At 50.0% G+C, this 20,666-nt stretch overlaps 1 protein-coding gene across 5 annotated transcripts in view; it reads left to right on the plus strand.

The window, feature by feature from the left end:
- Positions 1-20,666, plus strand: part of SMG6 (SMG6, nonsense mediated mRNA decay factor) — a 120,932-nt gene that overhangs the window by 69,272 nt on the left and 30,994 nt on the right. For 4 of the 5 annotated variants that reach the window (XM_026055270.1, XM_026055275.1, XM_026055274.1 and 1 more), the window contains exon 13: positions 123-324. In XM_026055270.1, the coding sequence (XP_025911055.1) occupies positions 123-324 (202 nt within the window). Of the gene's footprint in view, positions 1-122; positions 325-20,480; positions 20,661-20,666 lie in introns of those variants that run through there. The other variant, XM_026055276.1, reaches the window with a different exon arrangement.

Genomic DNA, 20,666 nt, shown 5'->3' on the forward strand with positions numbered 1-20,666 from the left:
CAGGGGCGCGCGGGGCGGCGCGCGTTGCCTCGTCTCACCTCTCTGGTATTCGCTGCAGCGTTGCAGGCAACTCCCAGCGCATTCCAGCCCCGCGTTGCTCACGTCTCTCCTCGTTCTCCCAGGGTCTCAGTAGATGTGTGGGCGACGCTGGCTGACTTCTGTAACATACTGACCACAGTGAATCAGTCGGAGGTGCCCTTGTACAAGGACCCAGATGACGACCTTGCCCTGCTTAGCCTGGAAGAGGATCGGCTGCTCTCGGGCTTCGTCCCCCTGCTGGTCGCCCCTCAGGAGCCCTGCTACGTGGAGAGGACCTCGGACAAGGTCAGCAGTAGGCCAAACATCCCCCCTCGATTCCTCCAGACTTTTATTCTTGGGAAGTTTTCTGTGCAAACGGAACACGATTAAGTCATTGAGAAGGGTGTTAAGGGAAAATATCGACCTTTCAGCCGCTGACATCCAGCTCTGTGTCATGAAAACCCCTCTCGACTTCCTCTGGTGTGTGTGTGCTCGCTGGCATGTTGTATATACGATCATTTCCTCACTTGTTTAAATAGTGCAGCTTGTGTTGGCAGTGCTCTCAGTGCACTCCAAATGGTTTGCATCATGCTTAAAGCACCCTCCCCCTCCCCCCGGCCACAAAACTCGGCGTTAGGAAAGCAGCCAGGACTTTTTTCCTTCTCTAAAGAGGAGAGTGATAAATAGGTGACTAGAGAGAAGCAGACACCATGTGTTAACGTACAAAAGGCTTTTAGGAATATGAAGCGTTCCCCACCGCCCGCTCTCTATTTTCCTTTCTTTGCTCTAGGAGCCCATTCTAGCCTGAACTTTCCTTCGGCTGTTTGTTTTTAGAATAATGAAATCAGTTCCCTTGTTGATGTGGGGTTTTGGGTCTGCTCTCTGCCACCACCTGGCCAGAAGGGACCTGGGGGCTGCGTTTGGATAACGTGCCTGGGCCTGGTGGGGGATGGAAGAGGCGCGATGGCATTTGGTTTGCAGGCCCTCGGCAGCCCGGCGGGATGAGAGTGGCTCTCAGCAGCTTCCTGCTCGGAGGCAGAGTTGCAGCACCAGAAACCGTGCTCTCCTGGGAGCTGCCGCGCTGCTTCCCTGCGAGTTCGGTGCTGTATGCAGACAAGTGGGGAGGCAGGGGCTGCTTTCCGTGTGTGACAGTGTGCGTTCCCGTGTGCTGCTGCTGCTTGACATTTTCCTGAACTGACTGTGAGAAATTTGGGACCTCTGTCAAGAGGGACCCGAGAGCTGCGACTTTCTGTTTCACTTCTCTGTCTGCCCTGGTCGTGCTCACAGCAGTGCCCACGGCAGCAGAGTGCAGGGTCCCAGTAAAACCGAAAGCTCTCCCAGTTTGGGGAAGCACCTTATTCCAGGTGAGAAAACTCCACTGTGAGAAAAGCATTTTGAAGGTTCTATTCAAAGGGGTTAAAATTTCAAGTAGGTAGTTGCTATTTCTGCCCCAAGGAAGTGTGTTTGTCCAGGCTATGTTGCTGGCCTTACTGGTGGTCCTGTGACCCTTGCACCCGCAACCATAATCCAGGGCACCCAGGGAGCAGGTGAGGTGGCCGAGCAGGTCCGGTCAGAGAGTGCCCAGGGACTTGTGGGATGGGGTCAGTATTCCCTGAGATCCGCCTCTTCTAACCACACACTGGTTTATTTGGAGTGCCATCTACCTGCCCTGCCAAGCACTTGCGCTCACGTGTGTAAAGGAAGAGAAATATCTTTGTCCCAGAGACTCACCTGAGACTCAGAGCTGAAGTTTCTCACTGTCTTGGTTCCATTAGATTCTAGCACTTTATAAAGAAACCGTACAACAAACCCGGGGGGAGGTGGTGCCTTTCTAGCACAGCAGCGGCCACACAAACCTCAAGGACTTTGAGGCCTGATGGTACCAGCTGAACCCTGCTAGGAGGCTGAAGAGGCAACGCAGATCCCAGACAGAAGGAGCCAGGCCTGGCTGCCCCATTTCTTTTGTCTCCTCAGTGGGTTTTGTTTGTTTTGAAAGCAGCTGACTTTGGAACCGGGATCCCACCCAGCACGCTGGGGTGTTACCTTGCGCTTGCACTAGTCTCTGAGCCCCTGTGTGTGCAAGTTGTGTTGTGCTGCCTTCTGGGCAAATCAGCTTCTCCTGGTGTCTCTGCCTGAAGCACCGAATGCATCCCGCGCGGGTAGGCAGAGGAGCCCGCTGGTGCTGCTGTTACCCATGACGTGCTGAGCAGAAGCAGCAGGTTCTGCAGGGTCTGTTCTCAATCCAGCTCTGGTCAGTGTTTTTATTAATGTTCTGACTGGTGAAACTGCGAGTGTGCGTATTCACCAAATGACGCCAAAGAGGATCAAGGGGAGACCAGTGAGACTGATCAGACATCTCAAAAGCCTGATTTCCAAGGAGGGACTGAAAGAGCTCTGGGGCTCTTTAGTCTAGAGAAGATTCAGGGAAAATGATGTAAGCTCTCAATTACAGAAAAAGCAGTTGCAGAGAAGAGGAGAACAAGCTCCCCTTCAGCTCCACACTGCATGGCACAAGAAGGAATGGGCATAAATAGCAGCCGAGTAGATTAAGGTTAGACTTTAGGAAAGGCTTCATAGCTTAGGGTAGTTAAGCACTTGAAAGTAGACTCCTTGGAGAGGCTGTGGAATCTGTTCGGCTTTAGAGACTCATAAAAGCAGGCTGGGTGGCACTCTTAGGTATGGTGTGGGTAGAGCTGAGCTGCCCTGGAAAAGGAGGCAAAGTGACCTCTTTGGACCCTCCCAATCCATTTTATGAGATTCAGTAACACTGTAGAAAGGAGTTGGAGCGGCAGCTATGTGACTGCAGTCAGATGGTTACCTTGTTCCACAGACCTTCTCCTTCTCCAGTATTAATGAAGTGAATTGTTTGACTGTCCGGCATTGGGGTGATGTTGAACGCAATGCAGACCAAACCATGCAGATATGACCGAGGCATGAACTAATATGCCTTTCATGAGTGACGGTGAGCAAGACACAGAAAGGCAGCACCCACTGCAGTGGAGCAGCTCTGTCTGCAAGGGCTGCATCCAGTCATACTGCAGGAACTTTTCCCTTTTGTGCGCTCCTTGCTGGTTGCTGACTGAGCTGCAAGCAGGTGAGAAATGCTATTTCCGTTCAGCAATAACTATTTTCAGTACTGATTTTTCATTCCTGTATAGCAAGTGGTATTTTTCTGCACCCAATTTACTTCTCTCAGATTTTTAGTCTTGGCCTCATTTTCTGACTAAGTTCATGATAGTTCTTTGCTGGAGAGGCAAAGAAAAAGTGCTGCTGTTTGCATGACGCCCTGTGAGTATTGTGTGAGCAGGGAGGAGGATGTTATGCCCAAGTGGCTCTGAGAAGCTGCTCTGTGATACCTTTCCTATGAGTTGCATGACTGTTAAAATACCTTTGACTCTTTGCAGAAAGGGTGATGTCTCACCTTGCTTGCTGATGCTCCATATCCTTACCCCATGGTTTTGCACCATTGTTTCTTAATGAATTTAGAAAAATTCAGAGGAAAGAAATCTGTCTGAAGGCAAGACTGGAGAGTATTGAACTTAAAATGATTATTGGCTCTACCCAGAGGATGGTTGTTTTGTAAGTTGTGTAGGGCAAACACTGTGCTTGCTACTTCTTTTTGTTCTCTAAGTCCCGTTTAGCAGATAGAGTGCTGTATTCAGCCAGCGTTTCTCAACAAGTTGTTGAGCATTTGGCCTGGCTCTTATTTTGAGTGAAAATGTTCTGACTTCTTTCATTGCCATGAAGCTGTGTGTTAAGATTCCTGCTGGAGCCAGTGTGATACTGAGAGCTTCTCAGCGTCTCTTGCATTGCCGTTGAAGCTGTAACCAACAAAAGCTGGCTCCAGGGTGAGCATAACTTGGTGATGTTTTCCTGGGCGTATGTTGGGCAGATATCCATTGCAGCTTGTGTGATGGAACACCATCGAACGTACCAGTCAACAGCAAACTATGCAGCCTGGTGCCTGAGCTGTCAGACCGTGTCTGCAGCGTTCGCAACCAAAAGAGACGTTGCCAGGAATGGGAGCCATTGGTGCTCAACACTGTGCCCCAGGCGAGAGCAGGGAATACTGACGTGGCTGAGTTAGGTGCAAGAAGAAGGGAAGGTAACGAATGTGGATTCGTCGGAGGTATATGGTGCTGCTGATGGGGACTTTCAATGGAAAACATTTGGGCTGTGTTGAGGTTAAAACAAGTCTTAGTGATGGTACATCTGAGCTGTGCACGAGTCTTTTCCTGTGCAGCACCAGTTGGCATGTTCTGGGGAACCCGGGACATGTCCTGGTTTCCTCAGCTGAGGAAATAGCTGAATATTGTGTTTCAGGAGCACCCTGCTCCAGCAGTGGACCATGGAGCTGGTGGCAAGGCTGGAACAGGACTGTAGATTGCCCACCAGGGAGCAGAGCAGGAAGGTCCTTGTTCTCCATGTGGCCACACGCCATCACTTGTCCCTGCAAACTCTGCGTAGGCTCGGTGTGTGCATCTGAAACCTGCCCAGCCTATACGCAGCCATGCGCCGAGCCTGCGCCTGCAGTGCGCGCTCTGCCACATGCCCCGCCAGGGAGATGTGGAGGAGAAAGTGTTAATGTCCCTTCCCACAATAAAACTCTCTGCATGGGGGGTCCTGAAACCTGAGCCTCTCTCTCCTCCCCCAGCCCTGACACACGTTAATAAAAGGTTTTTAAACGCCAATAAAAAGGCAGCAGCCCCAGCTCACCAGGTCCGGGGCCCAGGGTCCTGGGGAAGGCACTTCACAAATGTGTTTTTTGCATTTTCAGGCTTTTGGCTGGTGAATAAGATTGAAGAGAAATACTCCTTCCCCTGATAACAATACAGTGAGACGCAGGATCAGCAGTGTGTGGATTAAAACCAGACGGTGCATGATTAATACATATGCTTATAGGGCTAGTCACTGTGGTTCCCTCCTCTGAAACAGAAAAGCAGCACTTTTTTTTTTTTTTTTTGCATGTGCATGCTCATGTGTGGAGTGGACTGTCTCAGATACTCATCACTCAGCTAGTCTCAACCCTGCCTCATCTCACAACGCAAACTAAGAGTCTTAAAATGTGAGGCTCTGAAAGCTAGCTAGCAATGCTGTGCTGTCCAAAACCTAGAAACAGGGTCATGCATGGCTCCTCCAGTCCCAGGGTGGACCACTTAGATTTTCACACTTGCTGAGGTTCCTATTTCACAAGTACTTTCTTCCTGCTATTTTACCTACCCACCTATCAGTGCAGATAACCTAAAATCCTAGCTTTGTTCTCTTTGAAAAACATGAATCTTTTTCCTCTCGACTCTCCAGTCCAGATGGATGTTCCAGCTTTTGTCCTCTCTCTAGTTCCCCCACCATACTCTAGATCTGCAGAGCTAACAGCCTTTGAATGAGCTATTTAGGAGCCTTTTATAGTAGGTTTGGGCTAAAATTAGTCCTGTCTTGTTATTCAGTTCACTTTTTTACAGTATTTCAGTCTTAAGGCTTTCAGATATCTCTTGGCAATGTGTAGTAATGTCTGATGCTTCTCAGAAAGAGAGTCCCAAGTTTAGAAGTCCAGAAGGAATGGCTGTCAGAGTGATGGGGCTCTGCCGTGCCTCTGAAACCCAGAATTTTTTGTCCTTTCTGAGAACTAATGCCTCCTGGGCTGCCAGGGATGAAATCCATGTTAGAGTGGCTACATTACAGCGATTCAGGGAGGACTTCTTGCAGGGCAGGAGGAAGGGTAGCGAGACCAGGACTCTGAGAGGACAAACTCATTGTAAGCAGAGAGAAAACCCCAGTGAGTGGATGTAACTGTTTTCTCAGCATCCTTTCCATATTCCCATTCCATAGCCTTTGAACATCTCCCCTCCAGCTGGCAGGGAAATGCACTCAGCCCATGAGAGCGAGAGCTTCCAGCTTGGAGTTCGGTCCAGAGAGGAAAAGGGAAACTGTGAGCAGCGATCCGAGCCCCAAGTAGGAGAGTCCAAGGAGGAGTCATCCTTGAAAAACTCCTTCCATCCCTGCCTGCCTCGGTTTCCAAACAAGCAGTGAAAGGCCCCTGCCACACACAGCCCTGCTCTGAGCTGGGACTTGGCAGGAGCTGCCAGCCCCAAGGCAGCAGCTAGAAACGTTTACGTTTTCTGACCAGTATCTGAACTCCATCCCAGCCTCGACCTTCCCTTTCATGTGGTGTCTTTGGATTGTAAAAGGCGATCAGGCTAAATTATGGGTCATGTTGGAAGATGATGTCATTAGGTGATAGAAAAGAGGCTGAGTTTTGTGCCATCGAGGAGGTAGCACGCAGATGTCACCATCCTTTGCATTTCCCTGAACTCCGGGTGCCAAGGCCTGCCCAGACACTGCCAGAGCATCTCTGTGTCCTGCCTTTGCCAGGTGTCATTGACACAGTTCGCAGTGCGAGGTGTCAAGCTGTGTCTGTGTCCCCTGGGTCAGGGTGGCAAGGGAGGGTGCACTGGGGTCTGTTGTGCTTCCAGTTGATTTTTTCGAACGTGCCTTTGTAGAAGCAGGCATGAGTGCTATCCTAGTGATTGGTGCTGCATGTCATAGGACTTTGCAGGGCGTGTTCCAGAGGGATATTCTGATCACTTATCATTTGATCTGGGTTGTTAATCACTGTTTAAGCAGAAAAACTCTTGAGCATATTTTTAAAAGTGCCTTTCTCCAGCTGAAGGTAAAGGAAACTCGTTGCAAACAAGCACTAGTATTGCACGAGGACACAGAATACAGCCCTGGAGAAATCTGCAATGTGGAATAATAGTTCAGGCTCTTAAAAGGGGGGGTGGGTTTAAAAAAAAAAAATCCTGCAATAAATCTAGCGAGTGGAATCTGAGGGAAATGATCCCATCTGGAAAACTCCAGCGCTGGTGCTGCTGAAGGCTTAAGGAGCGATGCAGATCGCAAAAAGAAAACCCTGCAGTCTGAGGATGACAGGCTTCTTAATTGATGTCCATTGCAACTGGTACTCTGCCAGTTTATGTTGGCCACGTTCCAGCGTGCTGTAATTTTGGGGCCAGGTGTGAAGCATTTCTGTTCCGTCTTGTTCCCAAGCACCTACAGAAGCCTCACACATCTCACTTGAGGCTGCAGCCCTGTAGGAAACAGCTGTACAGGTATAGGTGAAAGGAAATGTCACAGCTGGGCTCAGGATACTCCCCCGTGCCTTGCCTAGGGCTCTGCTCGGGAGGCCGCGCTCCCCCTCTGCGCCGCGTTTGAGGAGGTGGCCGCTGTCACAGGCACACCTGCCTGTCTGTCAGCAAGGTGCTTTGAACATCAGCGAGCTTCTGGGAAGCATGCACAGGTCAGAAAGCTGGTGTTCAACAGGAAGCCCACGGTGGTGCGCCTCGGTCACGGAAGTGGGGAGCCAGCCCGGCAGAGCCATGGGTTCTGGCTAGCAGGAGGTGTGTGACCACCTTGTCTGATCTCCTGTCCCTTGAGCAACCTCGGGAAAATTCCCAAGGGAACAGGAGCAGACCCTGTGGAAAGCAACCGAGCCTTGATTTGGAATTGCCAGGGCTCAGAACCCATCAAGATCTTTATTGCAGGAGTTAATTTCAATCACTGTTAAATATGTGTGTTATTTCCCATCTTGTTCATTCATTGTGTTTCAGTTTCCACTAACTGAATTTTGCTGTAGATTGAGAAGTCCTCCACTGCTCTGTCCCCTATATATAGAACTGTCCCAGGCCCCCCCCATCCCCACCTTCCCTTTGATAAGCTGAGCAGATGGAGTGAGAGACTTGAAGGTCTCTCAGGCCTGTCATAGATCCCATGATCCGTTCTCATGGCTCTCCTGAGCTGTGGCTGTCCGAACTCATGTGCTGTTCTGCGAGTGGCTACACTAGCACGAAAGGAGGACTCTTTTTGGACCTGGGTGCCACACTGCTAGCCACCACAGCCACCGGCCGTGCCGTGGCCCAGCGCAGCCCAAGGCGCTGTGGATTCCCTCCTGCGTCACACGGCCAGTTGCTGCAGCGCTCCCGCTGGCTATCAGCGACCCGCAGTCTTTGCTTCTGGAGGCATAACGCTACGTATGTATTAAATACGTGCTGTATTAAACAGCACGTTGTTTGCTTGCGACCAGGTTACTTGGCAATTTGAATTTTCTGTCTGTCGGTGAATTGCTCTCTTCAAAGATTAGGAGAGGAGGAGACAATGCCTGATCTATAGGCTTTATTAGTAAAGGTTTTCTTTGTCCAGGTCACTGAACCTATTTAATCAGCATAAGCCCAAGCATCCTTCCCTGTGGGCCCTGCTGGAACTGCCCTCCTGTTCACAGTAACATTTTGAAACCTCTGTTGACCAGATTTTAATCCACTCCATATTCATGCACTGCAGTCGCTATGGCACGTTAGCTTTTCACCTCCTCTCATCCCGCCATGCAGAGATCTCAGACAACTGTCTGCCTCGTGAAACACAGCTGTGGCATCAAGCTGGTGAGACGGTGTAGAAGACAGAGTGGTAGTTCAAAGCTGCAGGAGGGCTCTGCCACGGTCGAGCATTAACGGATCTCATAGCAATTGCTAGGCAGGCATGAGTGCAAGGTCTGCTTGGGAACATGAAATGTTACCTCTAATCCAGCACCTTTGTGCAGACCTGGAGTCCTCCTGCTGTTTTGCCTCCCCCCCTCCATCCCAGAGGTGATGGCTGGCGTGTGAGAACTGCAGTCTCCCTCCAAGGTGAGGAACCACCTGCCAACGTGTTAAGATCCAGTTACACATGTTCTCTTAATGCATCTGTTAGTGAGCTTGAGAGTTGCTTTGTGGTCTGGACAGGGCTTACAGGGAGGTACGAGTTTCTGCCTCCCAGGCAGCCCTATCTCTTGTGGGGGGAAGCAGGAGGGAAGAGTCAGCAGTTGATGAACTCAATCTCTCTTACCTTTGAGATGCCTCCTTCCTGGTACGTGTGGGGAGTGAGCGATACCCTGGTGCATGGGGAAGCCTCTTTTGGACCTGTAAGTCTTTGTTTCCCCAGCTACAACCTGAAATCCAAGTTGTAGCTGCCACACAGATCTCACTGTTTAGCACCCAGAAAGACCCCGGCTTTGCCTTTGGCTCCAAGGAGAATGAAGTGCTCAGAGCTGCAGAGGTGAAGGCAGGGATGTGTGATCTGGAGAGTATCTCTGCTGCCTTTGCCTCAGCTCTGTGTTTCATGAGAACTCACTCGAGTAGCACATGACGTTTCCATCCCTTCCTCCCCTGCCTTCCCTCAGCCTTGGATCCACCTCTGCCTCTCCACCAGGCTCATCTTGGACAGGACGTTTTAGCCACCGTGTCAGCTCCAAGCAAATCAGGCAGTCTGGATGCGAGCTGTTGCATGTGTACCAACATGTGTGCTGTTCTTCTGCCAGTGCTGCACAGTTTGAATCTGGTGTCAGCAAAAGGCTTTTTTAAAGTGTTTTCTGGAAGCGTGATGTGATCATCAGTTCAAAGCACAGACTGACAGAATAAATCAGTCTTGTCCCATGCCTGGTTTTGGTCAGTACTGGATCTTTTTGTGCAGATCAGATGATGCTCGTTGTTGAATATCCTCACTTCTGTCATCATCAGGCCAGGTTTATGTAACAAGATGGAAAACTTATTTGTGTTCAGTCCTTTTGTCCTAAGAGCTGCCTCCAGAGGTTCTGTGTAGTCTCAGCACAGACTCTTGGGAAACGGGAAATGTTTTATTCAGGAAACTTGCTGACCACGTGGTCCTGGGGTCAGCGTCAGACTGCATTAGTGGAGTGACCTAGGGAAAGAGAGACAAAACATGAAGTCTTCTGTGCAGCACCTTGTTAGCAGGGTTGGCTGTTGAGATGTGGCTGTATTCTGTGTGCAGCATTCGTTTCCTTTGGGGTTTTTAAGCGGGTAGTGGCCTAGCTTCTGCCACATTGGCGCTTTTTCACCTGGCACCTAGTGGCACAAAGCCTACTGCACGCTGGCAGAACATCAGTTCCAGATAGTGCAGAGCTCTAGCTATAAAAGAGGTATTCACCATGCCTTTAGTGTATCCAGAATGACATATTAGATTTGAGACCTCTTGGAATTTGCTGATTAGTCTGTAAGTGTATTGAAAGGCCTCATTAAAATACCATTAATGCTGGATCCCCTCCCAATGAGCCATCTCTTATTGCTACCCAGAGAAACTTTGAGGAAATGGAAAGGCTGCTGCTGGCTGGCCAAGCCGTTCCCTGGGCATGAAGCATGGCCTAACCTCAGAGAGTCTTTGCGGTGCTGCAAGACTTAATGTGGCGCTTCTGATCATGAGAGAGGGCCTGTGGACAGGTTGCCTCTTTGCCTCATGTTTTGCCCGCTGGGATACACGCTGACTGCTCAGACTCTGCACTTGGTTACTAGACTCCATCCTTAACCTCGCTGCTCGCCTCTGCCCATGCCTGAGCTTTGGGTGTGAGCCCCATTTCATGGCACTTCTTACGTTTTATCTTGGATCGAGTGGCATGCTTAAAACTTCCCCACGGTTCGACTGTGGTATCCACYAGCGCAGCTATTGGAGGGACCTCAGGAAACCTGAAAAAAGGCCCAATTAATAACTCCACATTGTTATCTTGAATAAGAAAGATCCACGTCCTGGGAAGCTTGCCAGAGAAGTAGACTTGAAGGAATGCAGGGAGTGGTCGGCCCAAATAACAGATGTGTATCTGCTCCGTCTCTACGGGAGACGGAAGGTGACCTCTGTCATTGAGCTCTTAGCCGACTCGCCACGTTTCTGTACGTGGCCGGACCTCGCTTTGTTTATGCGGATGCCGAATCCGTGTTCAGGGCGTTGGGCTGAGTCTGTGCGAGGACAGAGAGCCGAACTCCCCCGTCAGACCGCAGTAGTAACCCTGCGGTGTCGTCATGCTTTCGCATCCCAAGTCCGAAAAAGAAGGCTCCTCCATGGTCTTACTTACTGTTTCTTTTTTTCGTCGTCATTGAAGTCAAAGCACTTCCCAGGCATTAATGAACATATCTCCGCAACACGTTATGACATAAGGAAAAGCAATTTCCTTGTTAGAGATTGGCAACAGAGGTACGCGAGGCTGAGGGACTGAGCCGGGTCCCACAGGAAGCCTTAGCTTCAGGATGAGAACAAATCCCCGATACCCAGAATTTCAGCCCAGTGCCTCAACCCCAGGCCACCCTTGTCCCTTAGGAAAACAGGGGTACTAGGTGAAGGTTCACTTGGAAATGTTTAAATTCTTCCCAAACGTAAGCGTTATATGAGCAAAGTTACTGCTCCTGGTCTAACTATATCTGCAGTGGGACATTAAAAAGGCTGAAAATATGACCATATAACTTAATCAGATTTTTCCCCTGTAACACATTTGCAAGTATTGACTTAGAAATAAGGTAACGTCCATAATTTATTTAAATTAACAGAATTTGCTGTAAGATATTGCATACCAGCATTTTACATAAAACATTTTCTCCACCGTGTAAGAAGCATTTGTCTCTAGGTTTACATATTATAATTTTCCTGTAAATGGGATAGGTAGAGGCATATATAAACACAAGTTCTTAGTATGGAGACAAAGGTATTTTCTGAGGAATTATTGTATGCCTGGTTTGTTCAGCTTCTGAAATTTTGCTTCAGTATTTATCTTAAGAAGAAATAGTGTAATGCTTATTATAGCATTTACTATTATTATTGAAGAGATTTATGTCTATAAACAGAAGAAGATAAGAGTTTGCTACATCTTTCTAATACTGTGTCAGTTTGTCTAATATCTGTCCCACATGTGATGTTTCATTTAGAAAAGTGGCCACTATGTAGTGCTTTCCAGAACGCATCAGTGACATGGATACTGATGTTCATTTTTGGAGTTGATACAGTGACCTACCCGCTCCCAGTGACATACCACATTTTTGATGCTGAAGTCACTTTTGCAAATCATGTTTGCACTCTCAAGTCATCTAGATGCTTCTTGAACTTGTACCCGTTGCCAGTTTATATTGTTAGCTCTCTCTAGTACTAGCAAGTTTTTTTTAGTTCAGCGTCTGTCCTAATGAGCACAGATTTGATTGACACCGATCTGAGCTTTGCAGAAACCTCATGGGCCAAATGCTCTAATCAGGCCAGTCTGTGGGAGCTGAATTTGCTCAGAAGTTGCCTGTTTCTCTAACTGTAGCTGCAACCTCCTTTCAGACACAGGCATCCTCACTGGCTGCCCTGTGACTTGAGAGTTGCTCCCCAGTGACTGCCATCACGTGAGAAAGACTAAAAGATCCTGCAGGTATCAGCATCTTGTGTGGATGGACACTTGGTGTTTTGGTTAGCTTGGTGAAGTATATAGTACCTGCTATGCATGCAGGAGGCTAGTCGTGTGGGAAATGCTGTTATAAGAGAGAAATCCACTTAGGATGGAGGGCTAGAAGGTAGGAGTGGTAGCTGATCTCTGTACGGATGTGTTGGACTGTTGTATCATTGCAAGTGCTGCAAGTGTGTAGACAGAGCAGTTGCTGAACAGAAATATGGGCAAAGAGGCACAAACTTTGGCTGTGGACGGCAAGAGCTTGCAGCTTCAGTGGTACCAGCAAGTCCTGATGTGCTGCTGATCTCTGTAACTAGGAACGGTCTCCCATGGCCATACCTGGCCATTGCTGTGAGGGAGTTAGAGCCTGATTTCCAAGCCATTACGTGCCTAATCCTGTGTCAGTGGAAGTCTTGGGTAGCTCTCGGGTATTTTAGAGACTGTGAATACCCAGGGCAGCATTTCTGAAGATCTCAGGAACAGATGGAGACAGCCGAACATACTTGGAGTGAGCAGCCACTGCTCACCAGCTTCCCTGCCCTTGATGTGCTGTTCAGTGTCGCGTGCGCTGGCTTTTTGTGCTGCATTAGTGGGACTGGTTTGGTAGCAGGAATACACAAGAGGACCTGACAATCCATTCATACTCATTCTTTCTGATGTCCTTTCTGCTCCTACTAGTTAGGTGAAAGTTGGTCATCTGGCAGGGTGGCCCCTGTAGGTTGCTAAAAGAAAAGACTTGGTGTGACTGATGCACATGTTCTGTTTGGTTTTGGAGAATGCCTTCCTCCCATGGTGGGATCTAAACATCTTCAGCACTAAATCTATGGAGACAGCAAAGCCCCTATAGTGGACGACACTCTTTGCTCCACAGCACCTCTGGCTGTCCTCCCTTTTTCAGGGTGAAAGCCACTGCTTTGGACAACAGTTTATTTAAAGAGGGTTTTTTTTTATGTTTTGCATGTCTTTTTTTGTCTAAAATGAAACAGCTTGGGATAGTGAAATGTGAGGACAGGAGCGAAGTTGCTGGAACTTCTGAGAGACCTAAAGCATATATGCTAACGGGATAATCTCTGTCATGCCGCTCCATGAACTTCTCCTCATACGAACTGCACTGCATGGACTGTTCCTCATCTTGATGAAATCCTCGAAGCCTGGTTTAGATAACTTCAGGGTATTCTGACAATGCAGAGGAAGCCTGGTAGATTGACTGTCCCATCCTTGCTGGGGCAGTGCTGTCCCCTTCACGCAGGCACCTCACTCCTTCTGTAGCTAGTGGGTCTCATGTTCCCTTGGGCAAGATTCCCGCTTTTCAGCTCTTCCCAGATTTCACCTCGGTTTCCCCCTTTTTAATAGGAATGCTTGGCCTCTTGCACTCAGACTCGGGGAGGAGCAGCTTGTTTCTGTAGCTGGCCTGGTGCCAGATGTCATCACTTCAGGCAGTGCCACGCTGCACATCTTCAGCAGTTTGAAATGGAGAGACAGAGAGAGACAGATAAGATCAGCAGCTTTAGGTGATGGCATTGTTTCAAATAAACCATGCATGACCCAAAGCTTCCACTTCAAATGGGGAATGAAATTGCTTCATCCTTTGACAGCTTGCTCCATGAAAGAAATTTATCTTCACTTAATTGCTTTAGATCCCAAGAGGCTGTGTACAGTAATTTCTAGGAGATAATTATATCAAATTAAAAAAATATGTGACTATCCGACTGCTGAGCATGAACGCAGTGGCCAGAGAGCAGGAAGGAGAGGCACCAAATCTGAGTCATGCTCACAGGTTATCGCTTCCTGCTCGTCTCGTGGTCCACAGGCATGGCACCGCGAGACCACAGGGGAGAGGCTGCCGCGAGGATGGACTGGGCGTAGAAGTGCTAAGCACGGTGCTTGGAGCCGGAGACCTGCTCTCCTGGGAGTTTCATCGGGGGCCTGCTCCCTCCTCTAACGTGGCAGCGGCTCCCATTGCACGTACCTTGTGACTTGGGGACAGCAAACCTCGCGAGGCAGAGCTTGGCAATGCCTTTATCCGGTTATTTCTCCTGTGTAGTTGTACAGTAGAGCTGAGGAACAAGAAAGCTTGTTGATTTAAAAACATGTATATTTAGAAGCAGAGTGTAAACTTCCTGCCAAGGCTGGGATTGGATTCTTGACTATGTTTGAGTTTCCAGTTTTCATTTCCTTTGCCCTCATACTTAACATTGTGTATCTCCCAGAGTGTGCCCCAGACTAATCTCTCCTTAACCCTCCCTCTCCCCACATTTTTCTCTCATTATTTGCACATCAGTTCCAGTTATTCCAGGAAGCAGCGTAACTCCTGAATTGTCACTTGGGACACAGGCAGTGCCATGGTGGAGCGTGGGCTGGTGCAAGCCTCCTCTGTCCCTCTGGAAGTAGGACTCCTACTGGAAGGGTGACCTCGAACTCCAAGCAGTGGCAGACCCACACGGGGATTACGGCAGGGTTGGAATTGTCGGCAGTTGCTGATCCGTGGAAGAAGACAGGCTCTTTTGTTGCTGGTTGAGATCCTGAAGGGATATCCCTCTAGTTGTGACTCATGGGAAACAGAATCGCTGACCAGGTCCAGGAGGGGTAAATTGCTACATCATCTAAATCTTCCTCTCTCTCTCTCCTTTGATTTAAATCAGGCTCTGTGCCCACCCCGACTGCTTCGTGTGACAGCTCCTGCCATTGCTTGTGCAGCACATCTCCTGGGAACATAAATGATTTTGTTCCCCTAGGGCTGTGACAATTTTTTTGTGTGATCCTGCGCAGGCTTTGAAAAGGTTGTCAACAGTCGTGGGCCAGAACGGAGCTCCTCCCCACCTCTGTGATGTGCAGGCTGGTTTTTGAAGTGCGGGGCTGCTTCAGCTGTTCCCAGGAAGTCTGCAGGGGAACTGTGTTTGTACTAAGGAGGTAAAGTCCCTGTGTGTTTCTGGAGGGGATCCACTCAATGGGCTCTTTGATGTCATCTCCATTTTTGGACTTACATCAAGCAAGTCTAAAAAAGAAAAAGAAATGCTTTGGCTTAGCCTAGAACATTTGCACCTGAGCAAGATGACCTGTGGCTGTCCTGGTGTCTAAGGCAGAAATCCACGGCCATAGCTAGAGCAGTGTGGGAGGCGGACGGCCTGGTCCCGGCCGCAGCATTCAGCTGCGCTCCCTGGGCGCGCTGGCTCCCAGGTTGTCTTGAATGGTGAGGCAGAAGAGTTGTCACTTTAAAAATGTCTCCTCAAGGCAGTCCTCAAGTGTAGCACTGTCCTTGTGTGCTGGTCACGATGCTGCTGACGGCTGTTCTCGTACTGTCCTGGGTGTGGACAAAACCAGTCTCAGAGATGTTATCTGGGGTAGCGTGTAGTTCGGTTCATGTGTGCCAAGCTGAACAGCATCTACCTCTCCTTGCATCTCTCGAGCCTGAGAAATCTTACATTGTTGGGATGGCTGTCCCCAAATGTCCCTGTATTTCATGCAATTTCTCCTAGTCCAGATCTCATGGTACTGGCACAGGGCTTAGGTTTAATCATATTCTGGCCTAGGTGCCCAATGTCAGCACTTTCAAATAGGTCGCGCATCCTGATTTGGACTGCCCTGCAGATTGTCGTTATGTTTTCTTGGCACATCGCAGTGGTTAGAGAGGCATCCGCTGCTGTCCTCGGTGACCTCTGCAGCCCAGATAGCCTCTGCCCTTTTGTGTTCTCCTGCTGGGAGCAATCTGTGACAGGCTTGAGGCTCCAGTCCCCGAGTCCCAAGCTCAGAGAGCAGAAGACAGGAGAGGAAAGGAGGTTCGTGGCAGCGATCTTCAGTAGTCTGTAACAGGGAGACTCCTTTCCTCTAGCACAGTGTCGTTGTGTGGGCACATAGCTGTGTAGCTCAGTGACTACCCTGATGCCCCAGCCTTGTGATACCTAGCAAATGAGCAACTGGGAAGGGATGCATTGTAGAAGACAGGGTGAAGCAGGACTTGGTTGGAGGTGAGGACCATCTTTGGGAGGCATTGCATGGCCACAGCCTTACCAGCCAGTTTAATAAGGCCAAGCCCAGGCCTTTTGGCCCCTGGGGGTAAGAGGGGAACCTTTGCTGCTGTGGGGCTTTTCTTTGGCTTCCCGTAAAAGTTATGTTAGCAGCAGTCACTCCGTCCCCATCCTCTTGCCCTTCTTTTCTCTGCTCTCTTGACATACTTCTTTACTTACTCTCTTTTGCTGCCAGTGAAGAATATATCACCTAAAGCCATTTCAAATACAGTTCCTGCTCTTAATGATTTTAAAGACTAGCTGCCCTCACAGCCAAAGCAAGGAGCCTTGGGGGACAGGCTGCAAGGAGCTGGGTACCCCAGTGCAGGAAGTGGCAGAAGAGCATTTAAGAACCTGAAAATACAAGGAGCTCTCATCTGGCTCGAAGCTGCTGCTCACAGCGCAGTCGGCTTTTTGTTTCAGAGGCCACGAGTGAATGAGTTAATGATGATCCCAGATGGCTTCAGAGTTTGCCTCTTGCCACCCCTTCCTGTTCCCCCAGGATCTCAGATGGTGGCGGGAGATGAAGTAAAATTCTAGAGTTTATTGTAAAGTTCATCTCTCTCCCTAAATCGTGCTGGAACTTGTGCATGCTGTGTTGGCAGCTTCAAGGGGATGCTACCTGGTAATTAATTAGTTGTCAAGAGACAGCCCAGAGGTTCCAAGTCTTTATATTCTTGCTAATAGAAATTGCTCTGATTACATTTTCCCCCTTGACTGGAGGGCTGAAGAGCTCGGAGCAGGAGCTTTGGTCCATGGGCAGCTGGAGCAAGGCTTCCTGTCCTTTGTTTGGACTCCTCTGAACACGCTAGCACATGCTTTCAGTGAGCGTGAACCCAGAGGGAGCCTGGTCCTGAGCCCTGTCTTTGCCAGCCAATTTTGCTCATGTTTCTTGTCAAACACCTCCCCTGCATTTGCAGATGAACCCTGCCACGCTTCTCCTTCAGCTCCTCCTCGGGGTCTGCTCTTGGCATCATCGTTCCCACTGGCCTTTCTCCCTGGAGCCCCCTCCCCAGCCTGTGTAGCAGGGGGGCTTTGCATGATTTCTTCTCAGGGTCCCTTTTTCTGGACTTAGAGAAACATTCAGTGTCCACGGTGATTCCTAGAGAGTTTCTCTCAGCCTCACTTATATCATCTTCTCTTTATCTTTGGTTTGTCTCTGTGCTCCTGGAGTTAGTCATGAACAGATTTAGGCTTCTTCTTATGGAGAGAGAAGTGTGGTTATGAGTTATGTGAGAGGTGTCTGGATTTTGGGGTCTTGTCTCAGTCAGGAAAGCCTTGTGGGCTCCTTTGTGTGCAGCACTGAATGGAAATGGATTATCCAATGGTTTGTTAAATGATCGTTTGCATTTTCGCCTGCTATTCTATGGGTATTTTTTCCATTTTGCAGAGATTGTTTTCTCTCCTAACAACTCTCAATTCTCCATCTCCCCTTTGCTGACCAGTTCCCTTCTCTCTTCTGCTCCGGCAGCCTGGTTGTCTCTGACGTCTTGAACAGCTTTCTGCCCACCCAAATTTAGCATCATTGTAGATGAATCCTGTCATCCATCCAAACTCTCTCCCTTATCGTGCTTCTCTGGTCAGCACCATCGTTCTGGACTGAACAATGTTCAGTTCCCATCTGTGTGGGACACATAGCCCTCCTCCTTCCCGGCAGCAGTACACAGTCATCTTCTGTTGCCTCTCTCTCAGCAATACACTGAAATCAATCCTTCCTTTGGCTCCTGGAAGTACTTGTCTGGGTACCAGCTACCAGGGTTGCTGAGTGACACAGGAGGGGGGCCTACAGGAGGTGACGGTGGCCTACCAGCCATCGAGTTAATGACCAGGCATACGAGCTTGTGCAGACCTCTCCGGTGATGCAAAGTGCCGGCAGTCTCCTGTCCCATCCCAGTGAGGAGCCCAGGACGGAGCTTGCTTTGTCCCCTCGTGTCTGGGAGAGCCTCCGGTTTTCGGCCCCTGCGGAGCAGCCGGAGTGGGTGGGCACGGGAGCGGGGGCTGTTCTCACGCCAGGCAAGGCGCAGCGGGCAGCACGTGAGGCTCTGGGTGCGCGAGAGCAAAAGAAGCGCAGCCCTTCTCCTGGCCAGCATGTGCACGACGGGGGGAGCCTGGGACCGGCTCCTCGGGGGCCTGCATCTGCTACCTTAGTGAGCAGCTCTGCCCCGGCTGATCCCAGGAAGCGTCCCATCCGGCGTCCCTTTGGGTGCTGTAAATAAGCCCCAGCGAGCGGTGCTGTCCTGCCGGATGCTCTCACGCCTGCCGGTGCCGTGCTTTCCCTTCCCACCCCCAGGGAGCCCGGGAGCCAGGGTCGGGCCCACCTGATGTGGCGCGTTCGCAGACATATGGTCCCTTCTCTTTGTGTTTAGTTAAGTGTGGGAGGACTCGCTGCTATAACTCCTGTAGCTTTTAAGCTATTGTTATTGCTGATATGGCCCTGCAAACAGACGTGGCAATTTTACAAGCGGGCCCTGTCCCTAACAAAGGCAATTAGGATGTTATTCTATAGTAGCTGGGGGGAGAGAGATTTGCAGTGTCTGGAAGGAGCAGTCTGGAAAGGGCATAATCTAATGCAGCAGATGAAGACAAAGGCATTTTTAAGGCAGGAAGTGGTGAAAACAAGGGCATGAGCTGAAGCGCTTGCGGGGCAGATGCGCAGGCGGGAGCGGGCTGTGGGAGCCCAGCAGTTAACCAGGGCGCGAGGCAGGAATAACCAGGAGAGCAGACGAGACTCCCTGGTCTTGGCGGTGTGGAGAAGTGTGGCAGGCGAAGGCCGAGAAGAGCAGGGTGCTCTGTGCTTGGATGGGAGATGATTGTGCTGGGTGGCAAGGGCGAAGGTTGCCGCATGCCAAAACCCCACGGTTTGGTAACCACTGGATCCTGCAAAGGAGTGAGTGAAGGAGGAGACGGAGGTGACAAATGGGGCAGGAGTGGCACAGGCCTGTGGACTGTGAAGTGATCTTGAAGCTGTGGAGCTGGTGCAGGAGAGACCGGGGGACGGAGGAGAGGGTGGGCAGGGACATCACTGCCCTGCGGTGCAGTGTGCTTTACCAAGGGCCAGTCAGGAGGCTGTTTCTAGCCACAGGGCTTGAACTGCATTTTGGGCTGCTCGCTCCTTCCTTGCTTGGCTTTTCCAGCCTCTGAGCTGCCTCTCTGTTTGTTTGCTTGCGATGATTTCAGTTGTTCTCTATTTTAGCTTGTGACCCCGAGTGCCTGGGCTGGGGCAGGCAGGCACCGTTTTAAAGCCGCCACTTGGCGGCAACAACTGTTCAAGTCGCAGAGCAGCACCCATCTAACCCCTCTTTTCACACACTCGGAGCTTCCCAAACATTAACCTTTGGATTAAAATTTTCCATGCTTGGTCTCTCCCCAGATGTGATGTCTGAGCTTTGGTTTGGGTTCATGTTTTTCGTGTTTGCTGGGTTTGTGTTATGGGAGAATGAAAGAAATACTTTTCCCATTAAAAAAAAAAATCACAGCCTCCCTTTTTTTTTTTTTTTTTTAATTCGGGGATGCACCAAAAATGGCTGAAATTTGAAACTTGAAGCTGAAAATAATTAGTTTGGCTGCAACGCACTCCTGTGCCTATGCCAGCCCCATAGCGCAGGCTCGCAGGGAAGTATCCCCGCTCCAGGTGTGCTGTGCCGTGGGCAGCGCTGGTGCAGCGCACACAGCCGCTTCCAGGTACGCGCAGGCTCTGCCGGCAGAGCCAGGAGAGCCTTCATGTGACTCAGACTGAGTAACTCCAGATTTGGAGGAGGGTGGCTGTTTTTTGGTTTTTAGGAAAAAAAAAAAAAAAGTTGTTTTTCAGGCTCCACATGTAGGATCATGAAGCGCCAGGGAAGCACGGGCTCCCGAGCTGCAGTGAGTCAGGCGCAGCACTCGGTGCCCTGTTTTCAATCCTCTGCTCTGTGTATAATGTCATTGTCAGGAGATTGCGCACCGTAGGCCTGGGTGTACAGCGACCCCGTGGTGGGAGCACCGCGGCCCAGTCCTGACTGACGGGCCTCCGTGCGGTGCGGTTGTTGCTCCCGTATTTTCTTCTGCAGGAAGAACAGAGGCATTGCCTTGTTCCATGTGTCAGTGGCTGGTGGCTGCACCTTTTATTGTCCCGGAGCCAAACGCTCTGGTCCTGCTGTTCACACCTTCTTGTGAACTTAAGGGCCACCTCGAACACACTCAGATGCTTTGCATTTCCCTAGGTTGTTTTTTTTTTTTTTCTTGTCTGGCTGCAGCACCCCTCCTCTCCGCTCCAAGTCTGTGCACTGCTCATCGGGTGGGGACCTGCTCTGTTCACACCAGTGCTCGTAATGTCTGGCCTGCAGCTCTGCCAAAGGCCGAAATTGGCTCTCCGTACATGGCTGGATTGCAAGGACAGTGCTGGATGGAGGGTGGAGTGAGCGAATACCCCTCTCTTCCTA

Source organism: Apteryx rowi, unplaced genomic scaffold (genome assembly GCF_003343035.1).
Source record: "Apteryx rowi isolate R43461 unplaced genomic scaffold, aptRow1 scaffold_99, whole genome shotgun sequence".
Taxonomy (NCBI): Eukaryota; Metazoa; Chordata; class Aves; order Apterygiformes; family Apterygidae; genus Apteryx; species Apteryx rowi.